Below are 15903 nucleotides of genomic sequence, written 5' to 3'. Positions count from 1 at the left end.
TTGTCAGTTGCTAACAAAAACATAAACAGTAAGTAAGACTCATAGATTTGGTATTAAACTACGGGGGGTAAAAGATCAAAAACTCTACATAAGAAACAAACAAACAAAAAAATCAAAACCTCATAAAGGATTGTGAAAGGCTATTATAATAGAAGACTATACTTGCTTTTAAAAAAAATTATTCAGAAATGCAAAACAAATATTTTACATATGTTAAAAAATAAGATACATCCCTATTTTAGGTAAAATGACAAAAATAATGATTAATCTTCAGGTCTGCATTTTCTTAAGAGCTTCTTAAATTACTTCTGTAGTTCTGAATTTTAAACGACTAAATCTTCAGAATCATAAACTTAAATTTTAGTTGTTTGTAAGATATGAAAAATTTCCATGTAGACATAAGAAATATATGTCCACATATAAGGTAAACATTATGAAACTTGCAATCTAAAATAAAAAGTGCTTTCTCAAATTTATAATGCAAAAGCCATTTTTCAAACTGTGATTATAGAAACAATTTCACAATAAGAGTCTTATCGAAATTTACAACATTCTGATGTGTTCACATGTTTAATATGAAACAAACTCTATTCTGACAATGTGTCTAACTCAAAATATTCTAGACAGGAAGAAATGAGCCAGTGTATGTACTATCCTGACAGATAAAGAAAAGGGAATTTCACTGCTACATGGGTGATCACTGAAACCTTTTAACAAACATAAAACCATGTAAAACATAACACATGCCCATTTTTCATATAAGACAAAGAGGGAACACAAATTCTTCTGTTTATCCAATTTCCATGCTATTTTTATTGAGTCTGATCTGAGTATTCTAATTATGAAAAGTGTTATTTTCTGATTTAGGCTTTCAGGGAGTAATGCAAAGCATGCTGTCAAAAGAGTGGCAGAAGAGACAATGAAAAGTTCTGAAATATTAACCATTAACCATTATTAACCATATTAACCATTAAGGAGGTAAGCTTTAGAAACAGAATGGATGAAAGCCTAAGTAATTACTTTAGGCTACACAACCTAAGACAAATTTTAAATAAAATAAATAAAATATGTTAAATTCCCTCTTTGGTTACAAACATCAAAAAACTCAGGAACAAATATCTTTGTGCAAACATAAGTCACACTTTTGCAGGAAGAAAAGGTTACAAATAGAAAAATCTTTCAGATAGTGAGCTATTCTTAGCTGCATAGTGAACACTAGTAAACACTGAAATCCATTTCAGAAACAGTACACATTAGGAAAGTAGCAGTAATATTCTGTTTCTGTGTACACTCAAATGCTTTTGTCCAGGATCTAAAACTAATGACATCCTTAGATTTACCATGTAGAGCTAGCAAAATTCTATACTTTATGACACAGTCATTTTAGTTTGAAGAACTTTTCTCCCAAATGTTTATAGCACCATGTCAGTTACTTCAGCTGAGCTGACACAATGAATTTAAAATGGTCTAATACTTTTGACTTACCAACAGATTAGCACATGATTAGCTAGAGTAAAAGGATTATTATGACTGCTGTTATAAGATATTAACACTTTTGGTAATGCATTCTAGGGATGCTATATATATTTTCCACATTGAGAAAGCAGAATGAAAAGTAAGGGTTCCTTAGTTTTATTGATGATCTTGCCGTGAAGTAACAGAATGTTCTACAATTAATTTTTAAAATTTTTATGTTAACTCTTTTTTTTTTTTCCCCCAGAGTTCATATAAGCTGATTACAAGCTGTAAATGGGCTACAAAAAGAGTCTACTTTCTGTCTTCGTTAAAACATCAGGTTAACTGATGCATGCACACATGCTCACACAATCCCCCACACAAACTTTATGACAAACAACTAGATTCATGTCTGAATTACAGTGCTGCATTAATACACTTAGCAGGACAGAGTTATGTTCATTGAAGTTCGATGCCAGTTCTGTGAAGGGCTGTATTTGCAGGAGCGTAGGGAGGGGAGGACAAAAAGAGAGAGTAAATGCCAACTTGAGGGAGGATTCAGGGGACAGCTGAAGTGTGAAGTGATCCAGCAGATTTTTGGTAAGGTTTAGACTTCTCTTTGGGAACGCAACAAAACAACAGCTACAAACTTAACCCCATGACACAGGCAAGACTGTTAGCCTCAATGCTAAGCACCCATGCACTGAAATTCAAACTCTAATTGCCAACAGGTTAACAGACAGGAAACTTTTTCCTCTCCTGCCAAAGGTGGTATGTTCTTGTGCCTGTACTTCTGTTTCATGTACACACTGACACTCTTCTAGGTGCATTAATCTGTCACGGTACTTTTTTGTTCTCTTTTTAAATTCAAGCTGATTTTTGTTATGCTTAAGTTTGTACAGGCTAAAAAGCATATACATTGTATGTACAGAAAGAATATACGAAAACATGACTTGAACTAAAGGCTAGGATTTTCTGAGAGTTTCAGAATAGTACTGTGTTTATAGTCAATTACATAAAGCTAATAACTGATGATCAATCGTGAATTACAAGAAGTCATAAATAAGGATAAAAAAATGTTTCTGTTATGAATGTACTAACAGAAGAACGTACTTGGAAGAAAACTGCATTCCTTAGTTTTAAAATTGTCATCGTTTCAAGTTTTTTTGTAAATCAACATGAAAGGAAAAAGACAGACAGTGAAGGATCTCAAATTTTAAGTCATTTGTTAATTTTGGGATGCAGATCACAGTTAAGCACTTCTGGTTAGGATGGTCACAAAAGTAAAAAGAGATGGTGTTTTCTGCATGTAAAGAGCAGCTTATTTTTTCTGCATGACTATTTAAGTGCAAATACAGGTAACAAGAACTGGAGTTACAAGGTGAGATAAAAATTACAAGATGGGAAAATTCTGCTTTGCCTCCACAGCATTATCTGGTTCCCCCTGTTGTCATACAGCCAGCGAAAAAAGCACTTCCAGAAAACTCACCAAAGATCAAACTGTGTCTGGTGACAGCAGTGTCCAAGATATAAGTAATGTTCAAAGGATTCAACAATGCCTGTGACTGATCATTCTCTTTCCCTTGCCATCACCTGCTGATTTTGTCCAGGTGTTTTATGGCTATCTTGAGGCTCTGGAGAACAGACAGAAAGAAGACTTTGCCAATTTCTTTTGTCTGGGATTGTGAATTCCTTACACAGATGGTGGACAGCCACAGGCTGGCCAACTCCAGGCACAATTGCCTTCACCCTCACAGGGAATGCATGAGAGCAATACTATCTTCTCACAAAGTACTGTCTGTAACATGTCCGTGGTTAGGGAATAGGACAAGATGCCATTTCCCAAGGAAAAAAAAGAAAATATTCCTCTTGTCCCCGCCACAACAATATCAGGAGAAAATAAAATATAATATAATAAAATAAATAAATAAACTAAGACTTTGGCTTGTATTAGTAAATTAAGCATTCCTAAGCAATTCAAGAGGTTTGTCTAATAAGATAATCTTGTGTTAACATGGTTTTGTAGTATGTTTACAGTCTCTCGAGTATTCCAGACAAATCCTGCTAAATCTTACTCACTAAGCAAACTGAGCCACTTCTGGCAGCAATATTTTAAGATGGGCACCAGACATGTGCCACCTCACCCCTCTTCTCTTACCCTGTTTCCTTACAAGAAAATCCATTACCTATGCAAATGACCAGTAAATGTGCAGTTACCTAATTGTGCAAGTACCTATATAGTATCTACGTCCTTTTTGCCTGCAGTGATGCCAATGCAATTTTGAAACTGGGTATTTAAAGTAAAACTGCTACACTCCCACTTCTGACCTCTGAAAGTGTGACTATGTACCAGGAAATGGAGTATATGTAAAAATACATTTAAGCAACACTTAGACACCCAACAAAGCAAATTTTACAGAAAAATATATGACTACTCATGGTTCTTAAAACTGGAAGGGCCTGGAAAAATATTGATCTTACATGCATTTCATTATGAAGACCTAGACACAAATCTTGTATGACATTTTATGGACAATCTCTGTATTCTCACACTAATATCAAAAATATTGCTAGAAAACAAACTATCTAAGAATCTAATTACAGATAGACTGCAGGAATCATAGAGCTATACCTATCCCATATGCTGTTTCAGTTTTTCTTGTAGGTGATGCGAATGAACTCTGAACTCATCAATAAGATATAAGGCAATGTACTCCTCTTAGATCCTCAAGACACAGACTGCACCCCCACATACACATCCTGCCTAGGGATCAATGTTAACACATACATAGGGAGAGCAGAGCAACGGAGCTGATTTCTGCCATGCAGATCTGAAAGCACAATTATGTCCTGCTCTAAATTATTTATTTTAATGATAGAGGGTGTAACATTTTCATCTTTTTTTTTTTTTTGAAAAGTATACTCAGTTATAAAATTTAGCATCATAAATGTTAGAGAAGGAAGGGACCATTACATCACCCTGCCTGTCTCCTGCCAAAGAAGGCTAGTTCCCTACTGTACATTTTGTAGCCTTATACAAAATGTTTCCAGTAATAACTCACTGATGTTTTAAATGCTCTGCAATACATAAACACTTTTTAAAAAAAGTTTGTGATTGTAAAATGAAAATGTAGTATTCACAGGAAGGTGACAGATAACCTTGGAACTACAAGTCCCCTTTTTTCTCCCACCACAGGTAGCAGCAGTAAAGCTTCTATACACTACTCAGTCTACCAGCATGTCATAACCCTGACCTAAGGAGGTCAGTTTCACGGTTGAAAAAGTAGCTTAGCTTCCATGGCTCATTTCATCCCTCAGCCACCTGCTGAGATTACTGACAATTTAGCCAATGTATTTATTTATTTTTATTTCTTTACTGTACCCAAATACAGAGATACTGCCACATCTATGTACTGACTGGTTATATATGTAAAAAGTCTGCTGTGGCTGGCCCTGTGCAAACACCATCCAGCACTCTTACTGATTATTTTTTACACAAAGACACAGAAAGCATCTCTGTGGCTTCACAAGAAGCTTCCAAACTGAAGTATCCATATGTCCCATACAAAACCCCGTTAAAGTTAACTTTATCCTCTTACACCTTCTCATTTACTTAGTACTTGTCCTAAACTGAAACGTGAGAGATAAGAGTGACTAGTAGGGCAGGCAGGGCAGGGTCTGACAGCCTAATGAAATTGAGTTCCATGGACGAAGCTGTCTCACCATAAACTGAAATCCCCTGAACTCCAGTACCTCTGCCAAGCATTTAATCCGTAAAACCCTACATAACACAGCTGTGTTCAGGGGAGAGGGTGGGTGGTACTGTTTGTTTGTTTTAGAAGGTTTCATTTGTTTCCTTTTCAGTATTCTGAGACACATCTATATCTACTCCACAAAATCTTGAAACATTAAAAGGGCACATCCGCTGATGGTGGTGATGGTAATGTCACACCCTAGTAAGTTACGTAAAAGAAGTGACTGTGGACGAATTGTTCCTAGGTGAGGAAAAACTGGATCCAAGTGTGTATGATGGAACTCACTCAAACTTGGCAGGATTGTTCAACACAAGGAGCTCAGCCCAGGAGAGAAAGACTGGAGAACGGAAAAGAGAAAAAATGTGCCCACTGAGAATTGGACAGAGAATGCCATGCTGCCCTCAGATGTTAACAGCAGTCTGTTGATGGCCTGGACTGAATTCAAACTGGTGACCTAAAGCAGAAAGACTCTGTATCTAACTAGTAATCCCCTGATCCAGGGTAGTTCAGTACTTTCAATCAGAAAAGAAAAATTACAGTCCCAGGGGAGACTCCATTGGAGAGCTATATACTAGATACTTTAAAAATAAAATAAAATAAAGCTTATGAAAGAATATATAATTTCTTCCACCAAATGCCAATCCTTCTATGTTAAATTAACTTTATCAAGGGTAAAACTGGCTGGGGGGGGGGGGGGGGGAAGGGGAAGGAGTAGGCACAGAGACAGCATACACAACAGCACATTTCTTATAATTCTTGAATATTTCTCTCACTCTTGGATGAAATCTCTCACTAATGGATGAAATTTCTTCAGTTACATTTCGTTATATTATTAGACTTTCTAGATTAAAATTTTACATAGAAAAAAAAAAGGGAGAAAGACAAACTGTGAGAGGGTAGGCAAGCATAAACCATGGGATGAAATTACATTTATTTCATTCATTTAAAACATAATAAGAGTTTAGATCAACAACCTTCCTGTTAATGGAGGCTTCACAACACAGCCTCAACACCTCAAGTTAATTAGAGAGGATGTATAACATAAAAAGTGAAATTGTATACTTCTCTGAAATGACAAAAAATGCATTAATATGGATTAAAAAAAAAAAAAGAAAGAAAGATGGCATGCACTTTTTTCTTGAGACAATGTTAACTTCCTGATTGATTAGTAAATGATTAACGAGAACATGTTATGATTTTACAGTACGTATTATTTACAAAATATGACTACATAATCTTATTGAGTAGTATATTGTCGTACTGTCAGTGCAGTTTTTGAGCACCTCAAAAACCTTAATAAATGATATATCAAAGGTTAAATACTATTCAGAGCAGAGAAACATATTTTTTAAAAGTCTGATTTTTATTCTAAATTCAGCATATTTTCCATGCAGTTCCTCTTCTCTAGAGACTATATCTATTGATCATATCTACATTTGTCTATCAACAGCAGGTTTTCTTAATACAAGGTGAGTTCGTTTTTTTTTCTTAAATCTTTTACATGAGTAACAAACATTGCTTTTTAATGTCAGAAACACACAGACTATGCTATGGACTGATAATACGCCAACATTTTTGTTTTTAATTTAAGTTCATTTTGAGTTTCATCAGCAAGGAAGAATAAAGCCTTGAAATGGTAACATTTGTTTTATTTTTCCTCTGTTCTTTGACTCAAAATAAGAAAAGATAAAAGGATATGATAAAAGATTGAGCCAAAAAAAATAGTTGCTTCAAGGCAGATATTTCTTTATGTCATGTTACAGTCTGGAACAAAGTTTTACACGCTACTTATAACCCTGAAAAATGATATTTTTATTTCAAGTGTTACCAATACATCCCTAATGTGCTACTGACACCCTAACTACAGCATTGCAAATGGCGCTGCTGCTATAAACAATCTAATTCTTTCTTTTTACTGAGAGAATGTTGCAATCATTAAAGTATTCTTGCCCTCTGTATGCTTGGGAGTGGTCTGTCCATAAGTTATTAATAAACCATGGAAAGGTGCAGCAGCAGACCAACTATTCATATCAATGAATGCCTCGTGAATATTCAGCTGCGTGTTGACTTTTACCTCAGAGGACCAAGGGAACCAAAATCCAGCCCCCTATTCTACCAGCCAACACTCCTAATACTGTAATCCTTTATTTTGAATAATAGCAACTAAATCTCTAATACTGTCTCTGTTGCAAAGCCAAGTATCTGTTGCTCCTGCAAGAGTGAGAGTGGGGGGATTGTTACCAACTTTATTATTAAATAAATAAATAAATATATACAAGTACACACAGTTGTCTTAAATCTTTATTTTAGCTTGAACTACATTATCTGTACCTTAACATACACACAGATTTAGTGCTAAAATAACAGTCATTGCTGCTTGCTGCGTCACACATTGAAACTAAATCTACCTATTCGGTATTAATCTTCCCCTTCCAGTCAAACACAATGCAATATGCACGGGCAAATGCATGCATTAGAAGCATACACACAATTCAAAACAGTCTGACTGCTCTTTTTCCTCTTCCTCAACACCTTTCACAGGCTCTTGTAGACTTTAATTTCTGACTTTTTATATTCTGAATTGAAATCGCTTCACCGTAATCTGTTCCAGCAACACCAGACACAGAATGTAATAGATGTAGAAAAATTCCAAATGGGACTTATCCAGGACTTGTTTGCCTCAGTTATTTGTCATTTCACTATTCTTTCACAAAAACATTTTTCTTTAAAGAACAACTCGCCTGTTGCCGAGATGTGAATGCACACTAGATATCCTTTCAGGGCCAGCATACACTTCCTTAACCAAATCCACCACTTCCTTTTCACACTGAACAGAACTCCTTCAATTCAGCACATCCTCTAAAAGTTAAAAGGGAGTGCCTTTACATGTAATAACAAGCACCTGGGAAGCCAATTGGAGCAGTCAGAACACGTATTTTAATAAGTAGCTCTTAAACTTTCAATAACATCAGTGGTAATTGGGCACACAAATTGTGTGAATTTATAATATATGAATTGGGAAAATTTACAAAAACAAACTAACAAAAAAAAACGCTTTTCAGTGTGTTAAACTCAAAATTTTTTGTAAGTTACACTAGACATACATCTGAACAAGCACGAATTCATACACATTTAGTCAAATTATCTCAGAATATAGAAAGAATTAACTGTGCCTTTCTCTTGGTTAAAATTAATATCAGCTTTCTGTCCTTAAACCAGAGCCAATGGGGAAACAAAATATGTTTAGCCCTGAAATAGTTGTGGTAATTCAATCCCCACACTCTCCTTATTTTCTTGATGACAAAGAGAAACTCCCAACTGGCAAGGCCACCTGCGCTGATTACTCCTCCATCCACACCCACGGAATATGAAAATGAGCCAATGATCATTAACCTTAATTTCTTCTAACATAAACATCAGCTTTTTTTTTTTTTTCAAGTTTGCTTCTCTAGAAACTCCCTTGTGCTGGGGGGGGGGGCGACAACACAAGAGGGGGGGGAGAAAAAAAAAAAAAAGGAGGGGAAAAGTCATAACTGGGGAAAAAAAAAATCAAGATGACTGAAAAGAACTTCATGGTCTTTTTTCTTCTGTTCTATAGCTGGCTTATTATAACTTCACAGCACTCAGATAAAGGGATTTTGAGTCACTATCATCTCTCTTGATAGCAGCTTCTTTCCCTCCCAGTCCCTCTCTCCAAGCAATAATATAGTTTATATATATATGAGTATATATATACATAAATATATATATATATATATATATTCTTTCCAAAAGATATTCCTGGATAAAGGCAGTTGGCAAAAACAAAGATGGGTCTGGATGTCAGGAATGCAGGTGTGGCCTAGTGTCAGTACTAAAGGGCCAAGCACAACTGGGTGGGATGTTTCCAGTGTAACAACTTCAAAATACAGCAGAGAATGCATCACACCTCCTGGTCATCCACATTCCGTTACTGCCAACTGGAATCATTTTTGGTTCACGCTGTGTGGGGTTAGCTCCCACCAGTATTACATCACCTTCTAATGGATAAGGCACTCATTAGGACTCTCTGAAGAATATCACATGTATGTATTATATAGTATATGTACAAGTAATATATATAATACCTACAAAATAGTAACACTGCAGAAATAATTGTTTATATAATACAAATGTGTGTACTGAAAACAGATACTCTGTTATCGTGTTAAGTCTCCAGACAGAGCTAGACAGACCTGAACCAACATTTTCCAAGGAATTACACATTTATAAAATGGAAAATTTATCAATTCATTTGTGTATGCTTGGACATCTACTCTGCAGAAGTAATATTTTCCTGCAAATAATCTAAAAATCATTATACAGCTAAATAAAAGCAAAGAAGGTTTTAATACAACTTCTTTTTTCATTAGAATTACTGAATGAAAAAGTAAATAAATGTTCAAAGAACATAACAAAAGTGTGATTGTATTACCTTCAGATACATTACAACAAGCTGTTTGTCGCCTACCAAACACATACAGCAGGGCTTCTGTGGAGACCAGGAGGCAGACAGTAACTTTGATCACGCAGACATTCCTCATTATTTCAGACCTCAAATCAAGTAGCAACAGTCAAGGGAAGAAAGAGGTGAGAGACATGGGGCTGCTGGGGAGGAAAAGGGAAGCAGACTGCAATTTTGTCCTAGGTTCTGCATCCTAATTTAAACAAAAACAGGCTGTTGGCATCTCTGTGCTTCCCTACACCCCCTTCCCCTTCCCCATGCTTCCCAGCCTCCTGGTTCACTAAAAATGACAAGCACATTTCTAGCCTCTGCTTTTTTATCAAGCTGACAAAGGTCAACAATACTAGCCAGAAGAGTGTTGAAGTATTCAGTGCCACAGGTCATCCTAATAGATACTGGAGGGACTCATTGCAACACTACTGTAAGCCAAGACAGCACGATTTTTAAGAGGCAGCACTTTGCACGTTCACAGCCTGCTTAATTTAATACAATACTGGCCTCATGTTTGCAAAATATCATCAGCACATTTCAGAGCTGGTATCTTTCTGTGGGTGACAGTAAGGTGACTGAATTCAGGCATGTTAACAGATGCACCTTTTTATGCTCTGTTAAACCATGTCACAGACTACAGCCCCTAAGTGCATTCCTTTATTTATGCTGCAGCCAGCTGAGCTAATTATGAGACAGACCTGATACTAGCTCTGTAAAGTCCAGTGGCTGTGTATGTGTGTAAAGAGGACGGGAGGGGAAAAGGGATGGGGTGGGGTAGGGGGAGTGGAGAGAGACTCTTTTGAAAGCATGTTCTTAAACACATAGCTTTGAAGTCTTCATGTTGTTTCATCACTGTTCTGTGTGTGTGTGTGTGTGTGTGTGTGGTGGGGGGGGGGGCTGGGAGGAGGGGGGGAAGAGGTGAACCAGCAGCTTGAGAAGATAGTTATATTTAATTCAAACATACTCGTACCCCCACCCTTTTATAATTATTATTATTATTTAAAACACTAAAAAATAAGGGAAGATTCTACCCCTGGAAAAAAAAAATACATATAATTCTAAACAAAACAGTTTGTTACCCCTCTCTGCATTTTTTTTCCTATTTTATTATGTGTGTGCAAAGGAATACTCACTTACAGCTCTCTTTCTACCAAATCTTCCAATACACCAAATGTTCTCTATAAGCTTTTATGCCACAGCCATATTTTATCAGTAGCAGCAGCTACCTTCTTTCAAAATTCTTAGCAAGTTTGGCTGTTTTTTAACCAAATGAATGTCTTTTGCTTGCATGACTTCTTCCTGTATTACAGTTTTCAGTTAATAAGATCATAATACTTAGAGAAAGGAGAGAAAAAAGGACTTGATGATGACATTTTTTTTTACTACTTATGACTAAATGATCTTAACAAAAGAATTAAATCATTTGTCTTATGAGCAATGGTGTATTTTTTTACAGCGTACAATTTAGCTAATAACTTGTTGGGGCCAATATTTAACAAGTCACATATTTCCATTGTCCCTTCACCCCCTGCTTATGCTTTTACCACATCCTAACAAAAACATGACCAGAACTGGTGAAAAACATACGGTTCCAACTAATGAATCACATACTTTCCCGCAAGTGCAGTAAGTACTACCAGCTGTGACAGTCTTGCTTTGGCAGTGGAACCAGTGCAGAACAAGGCCGACACATCTGAAACCAGCTGTACTGAAAAACCACAAGCAATATAAGTCCGTCTGCCTTCTCAGGGGCTTCTTTGTCTCTGTCTGTGTCTCTGCTCTGTCCCTAAAACTTGCCAGCCATCTTGTTTTGACAGAGTTCAGAGTTTCAGAAGTTTCAAGGGGGAAAAATCCGCTGATTCAGGAAACTGGGTTTCAAGAAAATGATAAGGAGGTCTTTGTCAAATGAGCCCAAGTCAGTAAATTTAAAGAGACAGAGTATGCATCTACACGTCTGCTCTGTTTATACTACAGTTTAAAGCACAGGAAAAGATACACGTATACTTCAACATATGTATGTCCATAAATTTGTATTTGAACCATGAAGCGCAGACAGTGCTCATGAATGGGGGAGAGGGGTGGGGGAATGGTGTCATGAGGTCTTGGGATTTCATCACATTAAATCTGAGAAGGTCAAAACGCTCAGAAATGTCTTAGTTAATCTCTAATTATATACATCATCCCAATGGGAAAACCAATGAAAGTTATACCTCGCCTCACCACTTTATATGCTGTATATGCCACCAACTTTATTGAAGACTGTTCCAGCACTGTTTCAGAGAGGCTTTTAAAAAACTTGAGGGGGACAATTTCTTCATTCTTCCAAATGTTAAGCCAGGTACTATAATTAACACAAGCCTACTGTACTGTACTGAGATAACATGGATAAAAAAAGTAATAAATTAAAAAACAACAACAACAAAAAAATCAGAATTAATCTAACGGACATTTCCTTTAAAGGAAAAAATGCGACACTCAAGTATGATGCTCCAGGTTCTTCCAGAACTTAAAGCAAGTAGTGAATTCTATACTGGGAAGTTTCCTTTTCCTCTCTCATCTTCAGAAGAAAATGCTCTTGCTTCCATTCCTGCAGAAATGGAAGGTGTAAGCCCTAGTATTCTCAGTAATAAATAAATAATAAAGACCAAATCAAGATCTTGGTCCAGGACTGATTTCTCCTTATCTTGCAGATTGTGCATTTTAGAAAATATTCATATAGGAATAGGTGATTTTTTTAGCATTTTTTATTATTATTAATATTTTAATGATGCATTTTTCAGAATTTTAGAACAGATTTAGATTAAATAATAGTCTTGTTGTGGATTATCAAAAATACTGTAATATCTGCAATATCATCACATATCTGTCATAAGGTTTTCCAGCAGACGGAGATATTCCCCTTCAGTATATACTGGGCAGACATGAGAAAATTATATCAAAACACACAGAACTCTGTGACTGTTTTTTGTATAGTGTATACATATGCTCACAAACACTGTAAGTGTGTTTAGCAGCATTAAGGCTTTTGGTTCTCACTCAGGATGGTCACATTACCCCCAAGCAGTAAAGACATTAAGTGAGCTTTTGTGAGTTTGCCTATCAAGTGCAAACAACACTTTAATGCAGTGCCATGCCATCAAATATTTTGTATGCATACATAGTTTGCCGGAAAACTATTTTAAGTATACTTTAACATATAAATACACGTAGTTTGATCTCTAGCTACACTACACATCTGTGATGTCATGCTGACATACTAAGATCAACATAAGCACTACAAGTCAAATTATACAGACCTTCCTCTGACAGAGAAAAAAAAAATAAACAGCTAAAAGTATTTAGAAATGAGAAACTTCCCAGTCAGCTCTGGCGTACCAAATAACACCATGATTTTAAGAACTGCTATGGCTATTTTTCTCTCCTAGACATGCCATGTAATCTACATGGAAGCTTGGATTGCTCCATTTTCAGAAGGTAAAGAAAAACTGTATTCATCCAATTCTGGGACATAGCTATCATCTCCTGAGTTTGTAGTCAATTATTTTCTCTCTTGTAGCAAAAGTAGCCTGATGCTCTTCTTACATTACAACTGAGGCTCACACTAGGACTGGAAAATTAGGAAAGGAGATCAAGGGATGCTGATAGTCATCTCCATCCTCTCCTTCTTGATACAATAATCGGAAAACAACTCAGAAATAGGCCCTCTAAAGAGTTGCACTGGAGGGACTTCGATTTTAAAGTGATTTATTTTTTTTTTTTGGTGGGTGGGGAGGGTATGTCTTTCTTTCTTTCTTTCTTTCTTTCTTTCTTTCTTTCTTTCTTTCTTTCTTTCTTTCTTTCTTTCTCTTTCTTTCATCTTTCGGGGGCTGGGGGAGAGGGGAGAATAGGTACAGCATCTTATGAAAAGAAGTTGTTAAGGTATCTTGTGTATTACCCTAACATCAGCTCTGCACAGCAGCGTCAATAGTGCAGCCTTTCAGTAAACATAAGCTAAAAGGAAATTACAAACTCCAAACTCTTTACACACTTAAAAATCACTTTTTTTTTTTTTTTTTAAACTGTAGGGTAGAAAGTGGTTTGGTTTTAATGATTTACTGGTTTACCTCAAATTACAAACTAATAAAATATATTTCCTGTTAAAATGAAAAAGGTCTTCAGCAGACCTTTGTAGAATCAAATAAAGGATAGTCATAACAATACTAAACTGCTATCATTGAATTAGCTTTATGACTTTATATTAACTTTTAATGCAAGCTTTTTTTCTCTTTGTGAGCACAGAAAATGACACCTTTCCATTTTCCTAAATTCAAAAGCAAAAAGAAAAGAAGCAAAAAAAAAAGAAGGAAGGAAGGAAGAGAGAGAAAAAAAGAGAAAGAAAGAGAGAAAGAGAGAAGAGAGAGAGAGGAGAGAGAGAAAGAGAGAGAGAGAGGAAGGAAGGAAGGAAGGAAGAGAAGAGAGAGAAAGAGAGACAGAGAGAGACAGAGAGAAAGGAAAGAAATAGGAAGAATCAAATCAGTCAAGCAACATAAGAAAAAATTTGGGAAATCAATTAGAGATATCCAGCACCAACATGGGAGGGATAACTTTTGCAAAATATCTTTTATAACTTCATTTATAAGTATACAGATAATTCTAAATCCCTGTTATCAGAACATTTATTACAATGATTATGAACTAAATCATCATATGAACAATATGACCTTTTAGCTAGTATTTGGACTTCCATTTTTTTCTTGCATGGATATTTTATATAAATTAACATTCAATTCAATATAAAGTAATTTCAAAAACTCCAATATAAAATAAAGTACCCTGTATGTTAGCTCTCCTTGCTACTGTTTTCGGAGTAGAGCAAAACGTAGTCACGGATATTCCCCGCACTGGAAACAGAATCTATGTTTATACTGTTTCAATTAATTGGCATTTATCAGTTCAGATTTTTTCATTCAAATATTTCCAAAGAACATTACAGCAGAGGAACTTCTGAGATGAATTAAGCAGAGAAATCAAAATTTTTTTAAAAATTATTATTATTATTATTTTTATTTATTTTCTGGACAAACATGCGTTGGAGGTATTACCCCATTCAATTAGGATTCAAAAGCAAAGTCATGTGATTTAGCCAATTGCAAAATTAATCCAGTGTTTTCCAGTAGAGGTAGGACTGTTTGAATTGAAAACTATTTCTTTTTCCATCAGTTGTATGAATCATACAAATTATAGCCCATTTATGCACCTTTTATAAACCAAAAGGAATAAATAAATTCACTACACAAATTAACTATTTGACTAAACCAGGCTGTAACTAACAGCAGTGATGATAAAAAAGTGGTAACTACTATTCATAGTTAATGCTCAATGTTAGAAAATTGTATTACTTCTTATAAGAAGAATAAGAAGAATTATAACCATAGATTTCAACATGACCGTAACATTCACTGCTTCTCTGATGGGCAGATGCAAATAGAAATCACCAACCCACCTACCTTCAGCTACCACTTGAATTCCTTTGGAAATAGCTAGCCTTCTCTCCCAGGGAAGGGAGCATCCAAGGCAGCAGAAGATGTTTTGAGGCTGTCTGTTCTTCAGCATGTCAGCTGGGTGACACAAAGTTCTCCAGGTGTTGAGCCAAGTGAGGCAATAGAACAAACATCTCAAAAGCACACCTGCATGAGGCAGATGTACAAACACCATAGAAGACCATGAATCTAAAATTTAAGTAGTTTTTTCATGTTTATATGAATATACTTTAATTTCCTCTACACATCTACATGCAAAAAAAAAAAAAAATCCTCTCAGATATATATGTGCAATTCCACAGTTCTTCAGTGAGAAATGTGTGCTTTTTATGTGAGAACACATACTATGTAATACACAGGCTACTCAGTTTGTTCTTTAGGGTTTTTTGTTTGTTTGTTTGTTTTCTCAAATCAAAGACTAATTTAGATTGGAAGGAACCTCTGGAGGTCATCTGGGTCATATTCAAAGTAGGGATACTTTTGAGCATTTGATACTTGGTTGAGTTCTCCTACTTTTTTTTTTCTCGTTTAAAAATAATTGCAGTCAGAGAATTCTTGACCTTATTAATTAGTTTATTATCTTACTTTATTAAGCATTACTATCTACAATAAGAAAAATAAATAAGAGTGTTGAAAGATTTGTCTATAAAAAGATGGCATGGGCAGGATCAAAGGTCAGGAGCTTGCAGTTCAATCCATC

General features: G+C 35.6%; 1 protein-coding gene across 12 annotated transcripts in view; it reads right to left on the bottom strand.

Annotated features, from left to right (window-relative positions):
• Nucleotides 1-15903, bottom strand: part of BNC2 (basonuclin zinc finger protein 2) — a 382991-nt gene that overhangs the window by 188663 nt on the left and 178425 nt on the right. Inside the window, exon 1 of one of the 12 annotated variants that reach the window (XM_048051347.2) lies at nt 9664-10419. The exons of the other annotated variants lie outside the window; for them this stretch is intronic. Within the exon in view, the coding sequence (XP_047907304.1) occupies nt 9664-9708 (45 nt within the window). The 5' untranslated portion in view covers nt 9709-10419. Of the gene's footprint in view, nt 1-9663; nt 10420-15903 lie in introns of those variants that run through there. 12 annotated transcript variants of the gene reach the window in all.

This window comes from Anser cygnoides, chromosome Z, assembly GCF_040182565.1.
Source record: "Anser cygnoides isolate HZ-2024a breed goose chromosome Z, Taihu_goose_T2T_genome, whole genome shotgun sequence".
In the NCBI taxonomy this organism is placed as follows: domain Eukaryota; kingdom Metazoa; phylum Chordata; class Aves; order Anseriformes; family Anatidae; genus Anser; species Anser cygnoides.
Note: the sequence above shows the minus strand (reverse complement) of the source record. Positions and strands in the feature narration are given on the sequence as shown.